We start from the raw sequence: 23,474 nt of genomic DNA on the forward strand, positions 1-23,474 counted from the left end.
TTCAAGGAATGACTACTGCATGTCCTTGATGAGTATGTACCAGTCAGGCAGAGAGGAAGTGATCGAGCAAGGGAGCTATTATTTACTAAAAAAGTTGCATGTCATGTCAAGAGGAAGAAGAAGGTTTATATTAAGATAAGACATGAAGGCTCAGTTAGGGCACTTGAGAGTTACAAGTTAGCCAGGAAAGACCTGAAGAGAGAGCTAAGAAGAGGCAGGAGGGGCCATGAGAAGCCTTGGCAGATAGGATCAAGCAAAACCCTGAGGCTTTCTATAGGTATATCAGGAATAAAGGAGTAACTAGAGAAAGATTAGGGCCAATCAAAAATAGTCATGGGGAGTTGTGAGTAGAGTCAGAGGAGGTTGGGCAAGTGCCAAATGAAAATTTTTCATCAGTATTCACACTTGAAAAAGACAATGTTGGTAAGGAGAATACTGAGATACAGGCTACTAGCCTAGATGGAATTGTGATTCACCAGGAGGAGGTGTTAGCAATTCTGGAAAGTGCGAAAGTAGATAAGTTCCCTGGGCCAGATGGAATTTATCCTAGGATTTTCTGGGAAGTCAGTGAGGAGATTGCAGAGTCTTTGGCTTTGATCTTTATGTCGTCATTGTCTAGAGGAATAGTGCCAGAAGACTGGAGGATAGCAAATATGGTCCCTTGTTCAAGAAGGGGAGTAGAGACAACCCTGGTAATTATAGACCAGTGAGCCTTACTTTGGTTGTAGATAAAGTGTTGGAAAAGGTTATAAAATATAGAATTTATAATAATCAAGAGAGGAATAATTTGAGTAGGGATAGTCAACTCGAATTTCTGAAGGGTTAGTAATGCCTCACAAACCTTATTGAGTTCTTTGAGATGGTGGCCAAACAGTTGGATGAGGGTAAATCGGCTGATATGGTGTATGTGGATTTCAGTAAGGTATCTGATAAAGTTTCCCATGATAGGCTATTGCACAAAATATGGAGGCATGGGATTGAGGGTGATTTAGCGGTTTGGATCAGAAATTGGAGAGCTGAAAGAAGACAGAGGGTGGCGGTTGATGAGAAATGTTCATCTTGGAGTTCAGTTACTAGTGGCATACCGCAAGGATCTGTTTTGGAGCCACTGCTGTTTGTCATTTTTATAAATGACCTAGATGAGGGCAAAGAAGAATGTGTTAGTGAACTTGCAGATGACACTAAGGTCGATGGAGTTATGGATAGTGCTGGAGCATGTTGCAGGTTACAGAGGGACATAGATAACCTGCAGAGCTGGGCTGACAGGTGGCAAATGGAGTTTAATGCAGATAAGTGTGAGGTGATTCACTTTAGAAGGAGCAACTGGAATGCAGACTACTAGGCTAATAGTAAGATTCTTCATAGTGTAGATGTGCAGAGAGATCTCGGTGGCCATGGACATAGATCCCTGAAAGTTGCCACTCAGGTAGATAGGGTTGTTAAGAAGGCGTACAGTGTGTTAACTTTTATTGGTAGAGGGATTGAGTTTCGGAACCACAAGGTCGTGCTGCAGCTGCACAAAACTCTGGTGCGGCTGCACTTGGAGTATTGCGTACGGTTCTGATCACCGCGTTATAGAAAGGAAGTGGAAGCTTTGGAAAGGATTCAGAGGAGATTTACTAGGATGTTGCCTGGTATGGAGGGAAGATCTTATGAGGAAAGGTTGAGGGACTTGAAGCTGTTTTCGTTGGAGAGAAGAAGGGTGAGAGGTGACTTAATTGAGATGTATAAGAGAATAAGAAGGTTAGATAGGGTGGATAGTGAGAGCCTTTTTCATTGGATGGTGATGGCTAGCATGAGGGGACATAGCTTTAAATTGAGGGATGATAGATATAGGACAGATGTCAGAGGTAGTTTCTTTACTCCGAGTGTAGTAGGGGTATGGAATGCACTGTCTGCAACAGTAGTAGACTCACCAACATTAGGGGCATTTAAATGCTCATTGGATAAACATATGGATGAAAATGAAATAGTGTAGGATAGATAGATTTCAGATTGGTTCCACAGGTTGGCCCAACATTGAGGGCTGAAGGGCCTGTACTGCACTGTAATATTCTGTGTTCTATGTTTCAAGTAAACTGCTTTTATTTCAAGTAAGGGGTCTGACAGGTAAGGCAGTGAACTCCGGGCATGCATGCGAACATGGGACCGGGACATCATAGTTGTCACAGAAACATGGCCGAAGGAGGGACAGGACTGACAGTTCAATATTCAGACGTTTAGGTGCAAGGGACGCATGAAAGGAGGGGAAACATTACTGCTGTACTTAGAGAGGATATTCCTAAGGGATCGTCCTATAAATCTAAATGGGTGGAACTCAGATATAAGAAAGGGATGTTCACCTTGATCTATGGGCTACTATAGGCTCCCCAGTAGTCAGTAGGAAATTGAGGAGCAAGTATGTCGAGAAATCTCAGATATTTGTAAGAAAAATAAGGCTGCAATAGCAGGAAATTTTAACTTTCTCAACGTAGACTGGGACTGCTGTAGTGTTAAGTGCTTGGATGGGGAGGAATTTATTAAATACGTTCAAGAAAATTTTCCTTATCAATACGTAGATGTATGTACTAGTGAAGGAGCAAACCTTGACCTTCTCTTGGGAAATAAGGCAGGACAAGTGACTCATGTGTTGGTGGGGGATCACTTCTGGACCAGTGATTATAATTCTATTAGTTTTAAAATAGTTATGGAAAAAGATTTACAAGTTAAAGTTCTTAATTAGAGTAAGGCCAATTTTGACAGGATGAGACAGGAACTTTGGAATGATTGGAATAGACTGTTTGCAGGTACAGGGACAACCCGGAAGTGGAAGGCTTTCAAAAGTGAGAGTTCGGAGGCAATATGTTCCTGTTTGAGTGAAGGGTCAGGCTGATAGGAGTAGGAAACACTGGATGACTTGAGATATTGAGGCTCTGGCCAAGAAGGAAACAAAGGCTTATGTTAGATATGGACAACTGGGACCAAGTGAATTTCTTGAGGAGTATAAGGAGTGTAGGGGCATACTTCAGGGAAATCAAGAGTGCAAAAGGGAGATATGAAATAGCTTTGGCAGATAAAGTTGAGGATAACCCAGAGGTTTTACAAGTACATTAAGAGCAAAAGAGCAACTAAGGAGAGAATACGGCCTCTTATAGATCAACGAGGTTGTTGATGTGTGGAACCACAGCAGATCAGAGAGATACTAAATGAATATTTCATGTCTGTATTTAGTGTGGAGAAAGACATGGAGGTAAATGAACTCAGGGAAATAAATATTGATGTCTTGAAAACAGTTCCCATTATATAAGAGGAGGTGCTGGAGGATTTAAAAAACATAAAGTTGAACAAATCTTGGGGAGCTGATCAAGTGAATTGCAGGACATTGTGGGAAGCTAGAGAGGAAATTGTGAGCAGGGATATTTATATCTTGCACCACCATAGCTGAGGTGCTGGAAGACTGGAGGCTAATGTACCTTTATTTAAGAAAGGCTGTAAGGAGAAGCCTGGGGACCATAGACCAGTGAGTCTGACATCAATGGTAGGTAAGTTGTTGGAGGACATTCTGAGGGATAGGATTTACATGCATTTGGAGAGGAAAGGACTGATTAGGTCAACATGGCTTTGTGCATGGGAAATTGAATCTCACATACTTGATTGAGTTTTTTTTTGAGGATGTGACCAGCAAGCTAGGTGAGGGCAGAGTGGTAGATGTTGTCTAAATGGACTTTAGCAAAGCCTTTGACAAAGTTCTGCAAGGTAGACTGATTAGTAAAGTTAGATCACCTGGGATCCAGGGAGATCTTGCCAATTGAATACAAAATTGGCTTGATGGTAGGAGACAAAGGATGGCGGTGGAGAGTTGTTTTTTCAGACTGGGGGCCTGTGAGCAGCGCTGTTCTGGGATCAGTGCGGGGTCCACTGTTATTTGTCATTTATGTAAATGATTTGGATGAGAATTTAGGAAGCATGGTTAGTAATTTTGTGGATGACACCAAAATTGGTGGTTTAGTGAACAGTGATGAAAGTTATCTAAGATTACAAAGCCTTATTGATCAACTGGGCAAATGGGCAGAGGAGTGGAATATGGAGTTTAATTTGGATAAATATGCATTCTCGTAAAAGAAACAAGGGCAGGATTTATACAATTAATGGTAAGGCCTTGGGTGGTGTTCTCGAACAGAGACACCTAGGCATTCAGGTACATAGTTCTTTGGAAATTGATTCACAGGTAGATGGGGTGGTTCAGAAGGCATTTGGCCCACTTGTCTTCATTGCTCAGACCATTGAGTATAGGAGTTGGGATGTCATTTTGAAGTTGTACAGGATGTCGATGAGGCCATTTTGCAGTACAGTGTACAGTTTTGATCACCCTGCGAAAGGATGGATATTATTAACTTGGAGAGGATTTAGAAAAATATTTCTAACGATGAGGCTGGGACTGGAGTGTTTGAGCTATAAGCAGAGGCTGAGACCTTTTTCATTGGAGTGTAGGAAGTTGAGAGGTAACCTTCTAGAGGTTTATAAAATCATAAGGGGCATAGATGAGGTGAATAGCAAAGGTCTTTTCCTTAACATAAGGAAGTTCAAAACTAGGTGGCATATTTTTAATGTGAGAGGAGAAAGATTTAAAAGGAATCTGAGAGGCTACTTTTTCACATCGAGGGTGGTTTAAATGTGGAATAAATGTGAAAGTGGTACTTAAGGTACAAGTTACAACATTTAAAAGACATTTGGACAGGTACATGAATAGGAAAGGTTTAGAGGGATATGAGCCAACTGCAGGCAAGTGGAACTAGTTTAGTTTGGGAAACTTGGTCAGCATGGAAGAGTTGGACCAAAGGGGCTGGTTCCGTGCTCTGTGACCCAGCAGCTTAACCAGTGGGATTCTCCACCATTTCTGTCTTCCTCTAGACACTGGCTGCTCCCAACTGCATCCTTATCATTTTTGAGAGTGACCTATCACTAACCTGCAAAGTTTATCAACAAAAAAGGCTTCCCATCCATCAATGTGCAAAATATATATTACAGACTATGCTAAATCATGATTGGCTGCACCAGTTACCCTGGAAGTTGCCATGATATGCATACTGAAGAGCTCACAGGGTTCCTGCCTCCTCTTCAGGTCCTCTGGCCATACATAAATGGGAGCCGAGCATTACCCCTCCAAATATGGTGCATGACACCATCATAAAACCCTCAGACTGATGCAGAACAAAAGTACTATGCTGCTCGTGCTTCCACCCAGGCCAAAATGGAACTGCACATGGTTAGTATAGCTCAGAAATATTGTTATGTCATGCTATGCTCTTCCATAATTGAAGTCAACAAAATGAGGATGCAGAATAATTAGGGGATTGAGAGCAACCTTCTGAGGATGAAGATGAAAATGAGACATTTATGTGGAAGATTATTCAAGAAGCATGACAGAGCATTGCATTGCCAAACATGAGAAGGCAGAGACAACGCTATTGAAACCTGTTTCCAAGATGAATATGTTGGTTTGGACTTAGTTTAGTTATTTTTGTTGTTGAATTATTTCATGAACTTTGTTTAAAATTCTGTTTTAATATGTCAAGCATTGCCTGATTTGTGCAAAGTACACCTGGTCCTTGTCATTGTTGCAATCCTTGACCTTTTCTGTTGTCGAATAAATATCTCATTATCCATCTGATTGTCCACTTAATATCTTTGGCCTATCCCTTTTGCAGGCGTTGTAGAGTGAAGCCTTTCATGATAGTCAGTTGTATGAGAGGAACTCTGAGGAATCTCCTATAGGTATTAGCATCAGTATTCCTTCAAATGTTTCAGAGAGCACATGGACTGCTATATTGCCTTGAAAAGCTGGAACATCCCATAAGACAGCATTGAATCCGTGAGAGAAAGTGCTTTGTGCAGTGCTTCTTAGCAGAACAATAGGCTGGAAGGAAGACTGGGTATGTGAGCTGCCCATTGTACATCTCCTAGTCTTGAACAGCATTACACTGCCTTGAAAAGGTTAGAGATAGATAGAATTAACCTTTATATCCAGGGATGTGTGGAATCGTTACTCATCCCATAGTCTCATCCACAGATGGATATATAAGTGCAAAATGTTTGTGCAAGCCAGGCCCTAGAATAATCCCTGCACGCAGTGTCCTTTAGTTTAGTGTTACTCACGTCAAAGTGAATGCAGTTCTGAATGCGATGATTCAAGGATTCCTGATGTTTGATGCTGTCTACAATCAATGAGTCAATTGCTTGAGAGAGATGAGCAATACCATTGTTCATCCTTGGGATGTTTGAAGAGACTGCTGAACTCTTTCATTTGTCCAGCTTAACCAGGTCTGACAGTGAAAATGACATGTCAGCAGACATTGTAACCATACACGTGTGGATATATTTACAAAAGAACAAGGTCATTTACAATTGTCTGTCACCTATGTGCTCCCAATAATTTTTATTTCTTCCCACTTGGAAGACCAAGCCCATTTGGGACTAGATTCCAAGGCTGCTGACAGGATCCTGCCAATATACACGCTCACTTTCCTCATCTTTGTGGTCTGTGCAGGTTTTAAGATCACACACAGAGGTGAGATGGAGGCTAGACCTGGGTCACCCTTCCAGTCACGTTCAGAGCTGTCATGTTATTGATAATGCTTGTGGACTCCTCCATCCTTCGATCTAGTTTACCAATTGCCCCTGACAAACCTGCTTCCTGTTTCTGTTCCTGCCTGCATTTTGACAAACTCATTAAATGCCGAGACCGGGGTAATCTTTTGCCTAGGGCTCAGAAGGTGTCTGCTCTCCAGCACCATCTTAGTGTCAAGGACCTGGAGTATTTCTTCTTTGACTTGCTGCAGAGACTTGCCAATGATGAATTCACCAGCTTCTGCTCCTGAGTCTAATCACGAAAGGTGAAGGTCTTGGAGCTGGTGGATGTGCAGGTGAAAGCCTTGCTGGTGCATCTAAGAGTTCAATAGCTTATTCTTTGGAGGTGTAGGTGATGTTGACAGTCTCAGGCACTGGTCTCTTCGGGCAGAACTTTGCACAATGAGGCATGTGCAAGGGAGAGATTGAGCGTCTTGGAAGTGAGTGGAAGAGCAGTTAGTGGTGAGGTGGAGAGGGGCAGGATGGGGAGAGCTAGTGAGGTGACCCTAGTGAGCGAATAATAAACAGAGAGGGCAGAAAGGGGTTGTCATGTAGGAAAATAAGTGGGCCAGAGCCATGGAGTGGACATAGTGCATGCAGTAGAGAGATTTGTAGTTGTGAGGGACTTGTACAATGGCAGAGTTCTCATGCATGGTGGCCCTGTGAGAGTGAGGTACCAGGGAGCTGATGCTGGCTGTCACCTTTGCGGACTGCAGAAGATCACTGACTTTCTTCCTGAACTGCTGTGCATACATTCACTCAAGCACTGCACTGACCTATCTGTAGGATAAGTTCTGGTGATGTGGCCTCCTTTGACAGTCAGCATGGCAAAGTGCAGGCCTCTTCTCCAGTATCCTGTACAGCAGCACTTCCAGGTCTCAGTAGAGTGGGGAGACAACTTGCCTTTATGAACACCTTCCTCGGTTTTAATAGTGGGAAGGCACAGCATGAGGTTCAGATGCTTGCTTGCAGTACCTGGACCAGTGCATGTGAATGCTGCAAGGTCTCATCAATGGCGAGCACTTCTACCTGTCCTGCTGCACAATTCCACAGAAATTGGTGAGGGGATGTCAAAGAGTGAGATTGTATAATGCGTGAGGTGAAGAGCAGGAGATTACATGAGAAAGTCATTTTGAGCCAAGGGGGAGTAGACACCACAAATCTTACTTGACAAACTACTTCAACTGAAAACATGGAAATTCTCTCCTGAGAGTTTTTATGACTTCGGCAGATCTATTAGATTAGCAACTAACCATTTACACAAATTGTCCATTTTTCTAACATAATAGTTGTTCGCTAGTTTTGAGAGTGATCTTCTCAGTGCACCATCAGTAGTATAGATTATTTTTTCAAAACATTTAAATAAACTAGAATTAGAATTAGATTTATTGCCCCACATACTCAATTGAGAGCAGTGAAAAATTGATAAAGTTGTCACTTATGGCACCATCTTAAGTACAAAATCTGTAGAATAAATTAGAAGAAAAAGTTCAGCATTACAGTTCTTCAAGCAATCTGTGCTGGACCTTGCCTTCTGTCTATGCCAGGACCTTGCCTTGAGTCTGCTCCAGGCCTCACCACCTGACCATGTTGGGCCTCACCTCCAGAATGAGCCGACTTTGCCTCCAAAATAAGGGTAATCAAATACTGAACAAGTCACTGTATTCAGTGTCCAGATTTGATTACTTCATCACAGGATCCTTAACAGCTACAAAAAAATAGGGGAAGTTACAGAGCAAAAGGATTGCAGACTTACTTAGACAAAGGATCAGGGAATTGCCATGGTGTAAAAGAAGGCAATTACGCCCATTGTGTCCACACTGGCCCTCTGAGTGTGGAATTCTCTTAGCTCCAATCACTTGTCTACTCCCTGTAATCCTGCCCAGTCTTCCCTTTCAGATATCAGTCTAATTCCCTTTTGAATGTTTTGATTGAACTGCCTTCAACACAGTCTCAGGCAACACATTCAAACCTTAACCACTTACTGTATGAAAGTTTTTGCACACTACTGTTGCTTTATTTGACAGTTGCTTTAAATCTATGCCCTCTTGTTCTCGATCCTTGCATAAGTGCGAACAGTTTCTCACCATCTGCTGTGTCTAGCTCCCTCATGATTTTGACACCCTGTTGCACATTTTCACACCCCCTCGGACCTTTCTGACGCTGAACTTGTGAGAATTGACTGACATTAGCTCTTTCTGCTTACTAATATCAGAAGCAATCACAGTTACATTGGATTTAGGGATGTTTTCTTGCTGCTTTCACTTAGATTTAAAGATGATATCAGTGGTGAGTTGCTAGACTATTTTCTCTTGGAATGAATTTTTTAAAAACATATTTTCTGTTCCTGTGAAAATTTAGAATCAAATTTAGCAACTGCAGTTGGATTGCAGTGCGTCTGCAGCTAGGAAAGCATGTCCACTGAACACAACAGGTGCAGTTTCTATTTTATGACAACTAATGTGCATTCAAAATGCCCCACTCACATTCTGTGAGCCTCCCATGCTTCTCCCCCATCTAGTTCCAGTTTTCAGTGTAGATGCCAGCAGGAGGGTACAGGCCCCACCTATATGCTGCTTATGTCATTGAAAGTGAGAATATTAAACTGAATGGGAGCTCAGAAACAGAAGTTTCAAAAACACCTTTAGGGAAAGACTTACATGAAGGCATCACTTTTCATGACAGCTGCACATGCCAAATTCTTTAGAGCCAATGAAGGACTTTTTGAAGTGTAATCATTCCTGTAAAGCAGGAAACACAGCAGCCAATTTTGCATGCAGCAGAGTCCCAAAAATAGCCCTGACTTACTCATGAGATTATCTGTTTTGTGGCATTGACAGAGGGATACACATTGCCTGTGATACCAGGGATAACTTCCCAGCTCTTCTTTGAAATAGGGCCCACAGGATTTTCTCCGGAGCAGGCAGAAGGAACCTCTGTTAACCTCTCACCCAATAGAAGGATCCAGCGATTGTGCAGTGTACCATCAATATTGTACTAGACTGAAGAATGTTGGTTTTTATGTACTAATCCTAGAGTGGGTCTTGAACAGAGATCTCTGTGATGTGAATATGAGAGTGCTAGCAACTGAGCCGTAATGACATAAAATAGAATGCAGAAGATTCAGAGCAGGTAAATAAAAGAATGGCATTTCAAAAGTAGTACTTTTGATAAACATATCATAGCTTTGAACTGGTTGCAATGTCCCTGCAGTTATCAGACCCAACCCAGCCCTGACCTCTTTATTCTCAATCACTCAGTTTTACAGACACCACCTCATGAACATGATCTACTTGGCAGTTTTGCATTGATCTTTTGCTGCCTCTGACTCACCGCCGTGCTCACTGTGATATGTTTGAGTTAGATACTTGGAAACATTTGAACCAGTGACATATTAAATTGAAAAATTTGCAGCATCACACTGTAGCAAGATATTTGGATCAATATGTTTTAAATTCTCAACTTTGAACCGTAAATTTTCATTGAATCTAAGTGGAAGATTTCTCATTGTTTCATTGCTCTTCTTTTTGTAGATCAACCACAAGTTGAGTTAGCACTCACTGGAATTGGATTCCGTGTTTGTTTAAACATCAGTCCAGTGACAGAGTTTGACTTCAAGGAATGTCTTCTTGGTGAAAAGGCTTATGTTATAAGTACTCTTCGAAATGATTCACCGTTGCTTCCACTATGCTTTCGGTTCCCTAAGATAGCACATTTTCAGATCACTCCAGCAAAAGGAAGGATTAAGCCAGGGCAGTCAAAGGTAAATATCTTCAAACTACCCTATAATTTTCTGATTTGTGTTATGTTATAAATGCCTAGATTTGAGAGAAAAGAAATCACTTGGTTTTACTGAATTAATTAACAAATGATACATGCTGGGCTCCCTGTACTGAACAAAGGATGTTGCCTGGTATGGAGGGAAGGTCTTACAAGGAAAGGGTGAGGAACTTGAGACTGTTTTTGTTAGAAGAAGAAGGTTGAGAGGTGACTTAATTGAGACATATCAGATAATCAGAGGGTTCAATAGGTTGGACAGTGAGATCCTTTTTCCTTGGATGGTGATGGCTAGCATAAGGGGACGTAGCTTTAAATTGAGGGGTGATAGATATAGGACAGATGTCAGAGGTAGTTTCTTTACTCAGAGAGTAGTAAGAGTGTGGACGAGCTGCCTGCAACAATAGTAGACTCACCAACTTTAAGGGAATTTAAATGGTCATTGGATAGGTATATGGACAAGAACGGAATAGTGTAGGTTAGATGGGCTTCAGATTGGTTCCACAGGTCGGCGCAACATTGAGGGCTGAAGGGCTGTACCGCACTGTAATGTTCTATGTTCTAAAGAATATTTTATGAGTGGACTCTTGACTTGAACAATTATCATTGTTAAGCTACGGAATGTTAAAAATAATGGATTTAAACGGATCAGCAACATGACAAGAGAAAGGTTTTCTGAAGGTGCATAGGTGCCTTCAGAACTCCATCCATGTACATGTTCCGACCATGTGCATCAAGTGCTGAATGAACTCCTGCAGTCCTTTTAGCAGTTTCAGTGCCTTAATTTTATACCAATCGCACCAGGCTACCTTGTTCACAGGAGGAAGGGGGACAGAGTGAATGTTTTCTTTAAAGGCCTTACTAATGAGCTTGAGGGAGATGAGGAGAAGTGGTGACAAAAAAGGTTGAAACTGGGGTTGCGGGACTCTCAAGTGGCAGTGACCTTTAGGTGGTATGAAATAGTCATATTTTCCTTCCATAAGGAAGATGAGCAGAAAATTATGAGCTTCTGATCACAGAAATGTAAAATCTAGTCATTTAAAATTGAGTGTGCATAATAATTACAACCTTGATTTCACACCAAACATAAAGATTCAGTCAAATCAAAGGTTTCCATGCAAATTTAATTATCTTTCTTCTTTCTTGTCAAACAGGATATTATTATCTGCTTTGCTGCTGAGCAACTTGGCATTTTTCGAGTAATTCAACTGATAAAGTTTTTTGGACTGGTGATGGTCCCAGACAATCCAATAAAGTTGAAAATGCAGCCATTTCACCAAATGAAAATTACTTTATTAGGTGTCTGCAAAGCTTCTGTGAAGAAACTGGAGCCAAAATCAATTCCTCGTAAGTTTACAGCGCAGTTATGAAATGCCATGTCTATAATGAGTTGATATGTTAGGAAAATGTTATGGGTTTTCAATTCTGGATTTTGGTTCTCAGTATTGGCTAGCAGTGAAGATATTGCAAAAAGAGAACTTTATTGGGAAATCTCTTTCACCAGCACAAGCCTCCTTATCAACCAGCCCTATATAGCATCTCACAGGATGAAATATGTAAACTGTGTATCTCCAGAAACAGGCTGAACTATAGGGGTTTTAAATTGGCCTCTGATGTACAGCATATAATTTCATAGGCATGTAATCGGCTCCTGTTATCCATAAACCAGAACTCAGCTGTGGTTAAATAGCCCAACTACCTTGTGGGTATCTCTGGAGAAGAGAAGGTAAGAGAGTAAATACCAACAGAAAATTTGGAGGGGAGTCCTGTGAACAGAAATCTGTCACCTATCAGGCAGTTTTCTGGCAATTTCTGTAGCTTTTACCAAACGTGACTGGTTTTATCCTTATCTTTGGACAATACAAGCAATACTGACAGGAAGGATTCTTTTCTTGGGCAACTCAGCATCTCCATCTTATTTGTCCAGACCTGAATTCTGGAGAGGATAATCCCACATCTATGGTTTATGTTGACACAACATGGGAAGAAATAGTCACTCTTTATAAACTCTTGTTTAATTGGTGTGGAGCATAAGTGCCAAGGGTTACTTCCGACAGTGAGAGGGAGTATGGTATCTCATGACAAGTACGCATTTCCAACTAGGCAACCCCCAGCCAGCCTGCTTGCTTTAATGAGTGCTTGGAGATTAGAGATTCACTCCTCAATAGACTGCTTATCTAACTAGGTCAGTCAAATTTGTTAAAGAGACACTCAGTTTTTCACATTGCTAGCAAAAGGAATGTAAGGACCAAGTAGTCTGGCCTTACTGCCACCTTTCTACAAGTTGGTGACACACGTAAGATAGCTGTGCTCAACAATTTTATAAATTCACTTATGGGCCTAGTTGGAAATGTGTAGTTGTCATCCAATGAGACATCTGAAGTTCTTTTGGTTTTTACTTGTATTATATGTTTTGTGAGAGTTTTTGGTGCAGCTCCAAGATTGGTGGGGAAAGTCCTCCATCCTATCCCCTTCAAGCAGAGGGGAAACCATAAATTAGCTCCTTTTCTTGTTTTCCAAGTGGGGGACTTTGTTAAGGTCAACATCATCTACTTCTGCATTGAATGATCTGCTCAATATTGGCCGGATGGAAATTTGTGACTCTGGGTGTTCTTTTTTTTGTTCGATAATATAAATTTGTTTTACCCTCACATAAGAATGTGGGGGTGAAAGAAAAGATTCATACCCAGCTTATTTCTTTGATGAATTTTTGTATTTGCTTTAGTTTTTTTCTGGGATATAATCTAGAATCCAAATTATTTTGATTATTCAATTTATGCCATGTCTGATCCTTAGAAATAACTCCTGCCATTGCTAACGAACCTGAAACACTGGCTCAGCAGACAACTGATCGAAAAGTCAAGTACATTGATTCTTGTCCTGTTACACTCCCTACTGGCTGTGAAAGCTTGCTATTTCAGCAAAACAGAAGCAAAAATGTAGAAAACAAGGCACCTACTTCAAAACCCGATGGCAGAGGTGCAAGTACCAGGTCCAGCAACAGAATTGAAAAATACACGTGAGTGCTGATTGAAAGAACATTTTCATATGTTAAAGTGTAGCTCTAGCCTCAAACAAGAGAAAAGAAGGCAATCTTTTCTTTTCTGTGTACTTTCACGCAAACTGAAATCAATAATCATGAGCGATCAATGTTTATTCAAAAATTCAAAAAGCAGCACTGCATTTCTTTGAATTACGCCAGGAGGCTTTCATGTCTATCTGAAAAGGCAGATTAGCCTTAGATTTAGGTTTCATCTGAAAGACCATGCAGCACACCCCCACAGCACAACAATGCCAGTCTAGATGGAAATACCTCCACAGACGCCGGTGTCCCATCACACTTTATTTACTCATGAAGAGTCCTTGACACTGATTGAACTTCCTCAGAGACAGTTCTCGGAGTGAACAACATGTCTGAGATTCCAGTTTATATCTGTCAGCCAGGGGTCCCTCAGTGGATCAGATTAACAGCCCCAGTCAGGGAACTCATATTCTGTGAGGTCCACCTGGCTGACCTCGTTACAGTCACTCCAGATTATATCCTCTCGAATGGGATTTGAACACATGAACTTCCGACTCTCACAGAATACCTCTGTTCATGTTTCTACCAAGAATGGAACTGAAACTTGATAGAAAAGATTTACAAGGATGTTGCCAGGGTTGGAGGATTTGAGCTATAGGGAAGAGTTGAACAGGCTGGGGCTGTTTTCCCTGGAGCGTCGGAAGCTGAGGAGTGACCTTATAGAGATTTATAAAATTATGAGGGGCATGGATAGGATAAGCAGACAAAGTCTTTTTCCTGGGGTCAGGGAGTCCAGAAATAGAGGGCATAGGTTTAGGGTGAGAGGGGAAAGATATAAAAGAGACCTAAGGGGCAACTTTTTCACGCAGAGGGTGGTACGTGTATGGAATGAACTGCCAGAGGAAGTGGTGGAGGCTGGTATAATTGCAGCGTTTAAAAGGCATTTGGATGGGTATATGAGTAGGAAGGGTTTGGAGGGATATGGGCCGGGTGCTGTCAGGTGGAACTAGATTGGGATATCTGGTCAGCATGGACAAGTTGGACCGAAGGGTCTGTTTCTGTGCTGGAATGACTCTAATGTAGAATCATGCTATATTTACCTTTTGTTTTAGCAGATTAACCCCCCTTTCTCCTTTTAATTTTAATATTTTATATTAATGTTTAATAATTTTTAAATCCTGAATCATATCGACTCTTGGGGGCTGATCTTCTTAGCCCTCACAGGGGTGTCAGAAGTCAAAGGGGCTCCAAAAGTGCAATGTATTGTTGACTCATCACACTCCCACCTATCCCTGAACTGTCCCCCATTTCATGGGAGAGGTAGAATCATCAGGCAGCCCATCTTTAAGCCTATTGAAGCCAGAAACTGGTAATGACCTTATTCTGCCCATGACAGGGGAGGCAGAGTGGGTCTCATAAGGAGCTAGCCTGACAGCGTTTGGAGGACAGTTGGTGTTTGACAAGAATTGGAGGTAGAAATCTCCTTTGGGGTGACCCTGTGTTCATTGGAGACATTCTCTTAACTGCACCAAGGTCATACACTTCTGCTTTAAACCTCCTGGATTCTCAAAGCTGGCCTCTCAACCCAAATGCTTGGGCCAGACAGCCTGACCATGCCAAAGTCCTGGATTTGCCTTAAGTCTGACCTTGGTAACATCCATTCCTCAGCAGCCACTTGTAAACTTACCAGTGGCTATTGCTTGAATCTGGCCCTGCAGATGCTACGAAGGTATCAGCAGGAGCCCATCTTCCTCTCCGGACATGAGCAGAAGTCTCACTCTGAGGCATTTAACATCTACCAAGTATAAAATGGCTGAGGAGCAGCTGAGCTTTTCATAACTGTCTTTTCAGCTAGTTTATTGGTGAGTGGAGCCTATGACCAGGGCACCTTGAAAGGCCCGTGCAAATCCTGCATCTGGCAAAGGTTCTGTGGCCTCTTCAGTTGATGCTTTCTTTCCATGGGTAATACAATAAAAATGTTAAGGTTTCACAAAGTTTTGTTTGGAATTTTCCACCTTTAGTGCCTGATTTTGAGATGAAGTAGGAATGATATTGTGGAATTGTGTGTTCCATTTACTGTTAGCTCAGTTGGGGTTTGGTTAGTTCAGTTGGCTGGAAGGCAGGTTAGAAGTGCAGAGTGATGTCAACAATGTAGGTTCAATTCATGCACTGGCTGAAGTTACCATGAAGAGCTGTCCTACTCAATCTTTCTTCTTGCCTGAGGCATGGTGATCCTTTGGTTAAACCACCACTACTCATCCTCTCTCTCTCTGTCTCTCTTTCTCTCTCTCTCTCTCTCTGTCTCTAATGAGACAGCAGCCTTATGGTCCGGTAAGACAATGGTGACTTTACCTTACATTTATTGCATTGTGAATCATATTTGTTTCAGATGATGTTTCAGTGTTATTAGACAGAATGTGAGGGTAAAAGAAAAGATTAATACCAGCTTATTTCTTTGATAAATTTTTATATTTGTTTCATTTTTTTCTGGTGAGGAAAGGATTCAGAAACGATTTACAAGGATGTTGCCAGCGTTGGAGGATTTGAGCTGTAGGGAGAGTTTGAATAGGCTGGGGTTGTTTTCCCTGGAGCATCGGAGGCTGAGGGGTGACTTTATAGGGGTTTATAAAATCATGAGGGGCGTGGATAGATTAAATAGACAAAGTCTTTTCCCTGGGGTGGGGGAGTCCAGAACTAGAGGGCATAGGTTTAGGGTGAGAGGGAAAAGAGATAAAAGAGACCGAAGGGGCAACCTTTTCACTCACGTGTATGGAATGAGCTGCCAGAGGAAGTGGTGGAGGCTGGTACAATTGCAACATTTAAAAGGCATCTGGATGGGTATATGAATAGGAAGGGTATGGAGGGATATGGGCCAGGTGCTTGCAGGTGGGACTAGATTGGGTTGGGATATCTGATGAGCATGGACGAGTTGGACCGAAGGGTCTGTTTCCGTGCTGTACATCTCTATGACTCTATAACTCTATGACAACTTCAGTATCGACATTTGCACATTTACATAAGAGCTCTTGTTGCTTTTCTAACTCCAAAGAGGAAATAATAAATTTGCCTTTGTAATGGCCCCTATGTATTTGTGTTTTGGATTAAGGACACAACAATAGGAGAACCAAGTAGGCAACATTGTGTTATGGACCAGTCCAGATCCCCTCAAAATATTTTAAGAAGGTAGCCTAGATCTAACTTTTTCTTATCCTAAAGGCAAATGTAAAGTGTTGTGTCCCAGATGCAATTTGATTGGTCAAACTACTCAACATTAAGCAAAACACAATATTAAAACATATAGTGAAAATACAACAAATGAAAGAAGAACTTAGAATAGCTTAACTCTATAGGAAAACCTAACAGTGTAATAGATACAGTAACTATTCCTAATTAACTGTTCCAATAGACTAACATCCCATAAACACACCCTTGGCAAAAAGGCAAATTTAGAAAATGGATTTTCTTACATGCATTGCCTGCTGTAGGAAAAGAAATCTCAATGTCTAGCTGTAACCGAGAGAGGGGGAAAAGTAGTTTTTATTCCTTTACAATTCATTCAGCTTCTGCTGAATCTAAAAACTAAAGCAACCCACTAGAAACCTTGGTCTGAGAGAGCTGGCCACACCAATCCAAGCTGCCCCTTTTATTCCAACTTGAAGAAAAAATCTGTTCATGTTACCACAGACTGCTTGAAATCTCTCATTCAATCTCTCTCTTGAAAGAAACCAAGACAAATACATTTCTTAAAGCCACAGCATTGTCACATTAGGAGTCATGTGACACTTACTCACATGAAGCCCTCCTACTTCTATTTATAAGACAGTATTTTTTAAGTACCCCACTATTATTAGTTGGAAATTAAAAAGATCCCACAGTCTCCAACTTACTGTTATGGATTGTTTGAAGGAACCAGTAAGATTTTTAATGCCAGAATCCAATACCTGTCCATGGATGAATGAATGGAAGAACAAACAATACCATTTATATCTCTATGGATAAATGATGGCAGAATGATAAGGCCCTGCCATTTTGTGGAGTTGCTAGGTTCCAGTAATGACTTAACTTCAAGGACAAGCCACCTTGGACAAGCATTCTTTGACCAAGTGTTTGGGAGGATTCTGGATGATCACTCTGCATCCACTATTAGTGATGCCATGGGTAGCTAGCACTGAAACCTTTGCTGTGAGCCTCCAGTGAGCTCCTGGATGCAAGGTGAAGGAGATGAGTTTTAATCCTTGGCCCCTGCTGTTCTGTCACGCCAGCCGGGATGGAATACTTAACAGCCTATAACTGCTTTCCTGCTTTAACTTCTGAATGAAAGGCTGTGCCATGTGACATTACTTGACTCTGGCCTGAGAAGCCAAATTTGGATGCCTGGCAATTGGGGGAGGCAGAGCTAAACTAAGGGGGCTGTTAATGCTAACTTTTTCAGTAGAAAATGGTTTACAAGCATGTTAGATCAATGAATGAAGCGTGCAGCCAACTGAATATGAATGGCATGAGCATGAAATTCTTTGAGGGATGCAATTTTCCAAAATTATAATTTTATGATGAAACTTGTCTCATTACCTACAAATGTTTCTCACAAAACATTTTGCATCATCATCACTGGGGCTATTATATGCTCAGATCAGAAATACATGTAAAATATGAGACTTCAATAAACTGAAATTATAGTGTTTTGACATGATTTCTTGAGTGTTATAATGGGCAAAAACAAGTTTACATGCCTGATATTTAGAGAAAAAAAATCATTTTGACAATCTCAATGTCTCAGGTTCTGGTTTGTGGAAAGGAAGAGTGCTCCCCCTAAAGGCAGCTTTGTAAATGGAAATGTTGCTATTCTGGGCCTTGCTTCAATGAATGGAAATGAATTATTTGCTTTGAGTCTGATTTTGTGTTTGTGCAGTATGGGTTTATAAGTATATAACACCTTCAATATATCATATCATCCCATTAGATTAAGATGGACAGAATGGAATACATACTGAGTAGAAGTTAGAAACACCAAAAGTGTGAAAACAATTTTTTTTGAGGAAGTCTTTGAAGGTGAGGAGAGACAGAGCAAGATGGAAGATTTTAGAAGATAATTCAAATTCAAGACCATGTTGACTGATGTCTTTATTGCTGGTTAAATTGTGAAATAAATATACATTTTTATTCATAACTACAATACATAGTTATAATTGTATCTATCTCAATTTTTAAAACATTCTCTCACAGGATGTAGGAACAGTTGTGACCACCCTAACTTCCCTGGACAAGGTGTTATGATATAGCAGTGAACCCTTCTGTTAATTAAATCAAATGCCCAGAAAAGCTCTCCTCGCCTCATAACCTGTTAAAATATGAGTGATAGAGAACTCCCAAATTCCACTTTTTAATGAAAATAATATCAATTTATTCTTTAAAAGTGAACATTAAACAACAGCTATTCACAACTCTAATCCCCCCTTTCTCTTCACTGTTTATAATCTGCCTCCAACACTATAGTAAAAGACTGTTCCAATAAAGCACACTAAAATTACATCAGCTTAATTTCAAAACCATACAGCAGCTGTTACCATCAGTGTCTTTCTTCTTCTGGCTGAAGATCTCCCTGTGTCATCTTCTTTCTTTTACAGTAAATATGTTTCATATGTAAAGGTACCTTTGATAGACAGTGTTCCTAATTTCTTGGGTCTGTCTCAATGGTAGATACTCTGTCTGACTTTCAAAAAGCCTGCTTTTTTATACCCCCAACATGGGATCATCTCATCGGTTCGATGTTGGCAAAACAATAAATTCAAAAACTCGATTGGGTTTTAGTATCCTGGGGCATAATTTAAACTGATTGGTTAAATTGAAGTTGTTTTCAAAACAGCAACCAATTCAGGTATCTATTTCACAACTAAATGTTACAGTTTTTTTTTCAATTTTCCAGTACACTCTGAGATTGCTCTTGTAAACTCTCAGTACAGAACAATATTCACTCTCTCTTAAAGGTTCAGTACATGCCTTCAACTTCATAACAAAGGTGATGGAGAGTTGCCTTCTTGAATCCCTGTATCTATCTTTTTTAGGTGCACTCAAATGTTGAGAAAGTACTTCTACGATTATAACCCATCACTAGTGAGCACTATAGTTCCAAATTGCAATGGTATGTGGTTTGGAAGCTTGCAGTGTAGCTTGCAGTTCCCATTGTTTTCTGGGCCTGTTATCGAAGTGATAGAGGCCACAGGTTTGGAATGCACTGTTGAAGGAGCATGAACTGCTAAAGTGCTTTATGGTATCCACTGCTACCACAGTGTGTTAATGGTCGAGGGAATGAATATTTCAAATGGTTGATGTAGTGCTGGTTAACTGAGCTGTTAAGTTCTGAACGATATGAAGCTTGTTGAGTTTCATTGGAGCCACATACACCCAGAGAACTGAAGAGTCTTTTTACTTGATTCCTGGCTTGTGTCTTTTACATTGTGGATAGGCTTTGGGAAATATGGAGGTGAGGTACTCACCATTGGATTCCCACCCTCTTATCAACACATATAACCACATATTGAATTTCTGTTAACACTAATTCATAGAATGTTCATACTGAGAGTTTCTGTGATGGTAATGCTACTGTATGTCAAGGGATGGTGTTAGATTATATTTCGTTGGAGGTGGTCATTATCTGGCACTTATGTGGTGTGGATGGTACTTGCCACCTATCACGCCAAACCTGTATGTTATCCACATCTTGCTGCCAATACTCCCCTTAATTCTTTTCTCAGTATGTGATCTCAAAGTTCCAGAGTTCATGTTGATTAGCCTGCACAGAGCCTTGGAGTGAGAGTACTGTGGCACAACTTAGAGGGAATGTTGCTTGCTGCATTTTAGCATGGACTGCTTTAGTATCTGAGGAGTCACGATTGTGTTGAACATGATGCTATCATTAGCACATGCCTTCCCTATTTGTATATTTGTAGCGCCTCCTCTTTCAATTAGTTGTTTAATTGTCCACCACGTTTCACTACTGGGTGTAGCATGACTTCAGAGCTTCATCCAATCCTATGGCCCCATGGAATTGCTTAGCTCTGTCTATTGTGGGCTGACGTGACTCTTTTCTATACAAGTAGCTCAATGTGAAAGCTTTACAAGGCCTGGTGCTATTCCTGACATATGCCCTGTATTCTTCAATTAACCAAGGCTGATTCCTAGGCTTGATAGTATTAGTAAAGTAAGAGAAATGCTAGGTTATGAGGTTTCACTTTGTAGTTGAATATAATTATATGGGTGCTGCCCACTGTGCCCCATGGATAACCAGTTTTGAGCTGTTAGATACATGGTATCAAGAAATGATCTACAGTGGCAGGACTACACACTGCAATGGAGGATACGTTCATTGTGAAGATAGAATCCCATATTCACAAGGACTGTGATGATAAGACCTACTTCACTGATGTGGACAACTGCATCTGTGGCTTGGTGAGGAACACATGAACAGAGGGTCCCCAGTTTACGAACCATTGCCTTACAGACACTTGTATTTACAAATGTTCCCCCATACATGGGTGTAATTTTAAAGACTCAACATGCAAATATTTCCTGTACTTTCCATTGTCCTGCATCGTATACCAACTTGTGTACAATTCAACTTGTGAACAGAGAAAGAGCAGAACCAATTCACAACCCAGAAATTGCCTGTATTTACAGAATGGATTATAGAATTATCACAGAATTGTTACAATGGAGGAGGCCCATCGTGCCCACACAGCTCTTCACATAAGCATCATTACCTCGTGCCAATCTTCTGCTTTGTCCCTATGCCATTGTGTACTACTTAAATCGAAGTCATTACCTAATGCTGCCTTGAATGTCCCAATTGAACCTGTTTCCATCACATGGCCAGGCAGTGCACTCCACACCTGAACTATTTGCTGTGTGAAAGAAATGTTTTCTCACATCACCCTTGCTTTTTCATCACATTACTAAAAAACTATGTCCTCTCTTGTTTCTTTTATGAGCAGGCACAGTTTCTCCCTATCTACTCTACCCAGCTGCTACTGACTTTGAAAGCCTCTATCAAATCTGTTCTCAGCTGCTTTCTCTCCAAAGAGAAGTCGCAACTTCTTCAATCTATCCTCATAACTGAACTTTCTCACTAGTGGAACCATTCTTCTCAATCAGTTGTGCATTCTCCTCCATGAATTCACATCTTTCCTGTAATGTGGCACACATAAAGGCACGCAACACCCCTAACAAGTCTTGCATGGAGTTTCAACATCACCTCCATTCTCTTGTACTCTAATCATCTCATGATAAAGCCAAGGACACAGTATATTTTATTGACTGCTGTCTGCACCTCTCCTGATACCTTCAGTGATCTGTAGGCCTATACATCCAGATCCTTTTATTCCTGCCCCCCCTTTGGAATCCACGATTTAATATTGTCTAGTTATTTTCTTCTGACCAAAGTTTATCACCTCATACACTGAAACTTCTCTGTCACCTTAACTGCCCAATCCATCAACTTGTCAAAGTCAGCTTTTCCTTTTGTTGATTTTCTCACCACCTGCCACACACCCAGTCTATTAGTTACTTACTTCAGGATTCAAGCATCTAGGTCAATAGTGGTGTTTCTGACCACTCTCAGTGAAGAGTATTGACGTCCCCGTTCCGTACCTTTGCTCCCCTCAGTGGGTACCGCAGGCAGTGCTCAACATGGGGGAGCAGTGATTCATCAGCGAAGGAGGATGGTAGGTGGTAATAAGCAGATGTCCTCATTGTCTTGTGTGATCTGATGCAGTAAGATTTCATGGTGGTATTTAGGACGTTGTCTGTAGGGTGTGATTCAGTATGGATTACAGTCAAGATGTTACGTGGTTTAACAGTGGGGCAGCTTTGCTAATTTTGGCACAAGCCTCCAAATTTAGTAAAGAATACCATTGCAGGATCGCCAGGTTTTAGTGTGTCACTGTCATTTCTAGTCTCTAAATTGATGCTTGGTGATCTGTTCTGGTGTTAATTCCTTTTGACATTTCTGTAGGAGTTTGGCTGAGTAACTTAGCCACTTCAGATGGCAGTTCAGAGTGGTGGAGACCAGGTAAGGATGATGCATTCCTTCTGAAAGGCCACTAGTGAACCAGATGTGTTTTTCCATTGTTCAGGCAATGCGTGTGACACTGACCAGGCCAACATTTATTGTCCATCCCTAATTGTCCAGAGACCTGTGGGGTCTAGAGTCTGGAGTTTTATAGAGAAACATAGCATCCAATGTATACACGAGGTCCCACCATCAACTAAGATTGAATCTGGCATCTGGCTATTGGTGAACCTGACTGGCTATTTGTTAAGTTGTTGTCTCCATTGCATGATTACATGATATTCTTAAATACTTGAATATTTCTTTAAGTATTGACCATGATCTTGAACACCTTGGTTTGACCACAGCTGTTAATCATATCTTTGCATTATTCATGTTAATATAATACAGATACGTTATATTTTCTATTAATTTCCCACAGTGAAAAAACACATCAACAGATTCCTGTGGATCCTGAGTACACTTACAATGATGATGAGGCAGCAGCAATGAAAGCCCATAAAAAATATTATGAAGATTTTATTCGGCATCTAAGATTGCGTCGCTCACAAAAGCAGGATCGCAGGTAAACAATGGATATATTCATGTGCTGCTTTGGCAAAATAAAAAAGAAAAGCAAAATTTAATGGCACAGCAGAACGTTTTATCCTGGGTTGGTGCAAATTTTTAATATATTTTCAGATTATCCCTTGTTTCATTGGATCTATAAAATGAGGATTTAAGAGGCCAATTACAGATAAATGCCAAAGAATGTATAAGGAATTAATTGACATCTCTTTAGATAGCTATATTTCATTCTTTCTTTACACAATAGAAATAAGATTTTCCCTCAGCTAGTGAATAGAACATACTATTTTGACTTGATACAGCGCTGTGCAGATATTTGTGGGTGTACAATACTATAAAAACAATTTACAGTCTTGTATGAGATTAAAATACCCTTTATGATTGTTAGGAATTTTTTGAATGGTGGTGTTCTGAAATAAACTTGAAATAAGTACCATA

At 40.8% G+C, this 23,474-nt stretch overlaps 1 protein-coding gene across 1 annotated transcript in view; it reads left to right on the plus strand.

Annotated features, from left to right (window-relative positions):
* The window catches only part of LOC140486199 (cilia and flagella-associated protein 47-like), a 482,883-nt gene that overhangs the window by 38,193 nt on the left and 421,216 nt on the right, over window positions 1-23,474 (plus strand). Inside the window, exons 8-11 of the mRNA XM_072584990.1 lie at window positions 10,140-10,369; window positions 11,538-11,730; window positions 13,180-13,402; window positions 22,891-23,034. Coding sequence (XP_072441091.1) covers window positions 10,140-10,369; window positions 11,538-11,730; window positions 13,180-13,402; window positions 22,891-23,034 — 790 coding nt within the window. The remainder of the gene's footprint in view (window positions 1-10,139; window positions 10,370-11,537; window positions 11,731-13,179; window positions 13,403-22,890; window positions 23,035-23,474) is intronic.

Source organism: Chiloscyllium punctatum, chromosome 15, assembly GCF_047496795.1.
Source record: "Chiloscyllium punctatum isolate Juve2018m chromosome 15, sChiPun1.3, whole genome shotgun sequence".
NCBI classification, from domain to species: Eukaryota; Metazoa; Chordata; class Chondrichthyes; order Orectolobiformes; family Hemiscylliidae; genus Chiloscyllium; species Chiloscyllium punctatum.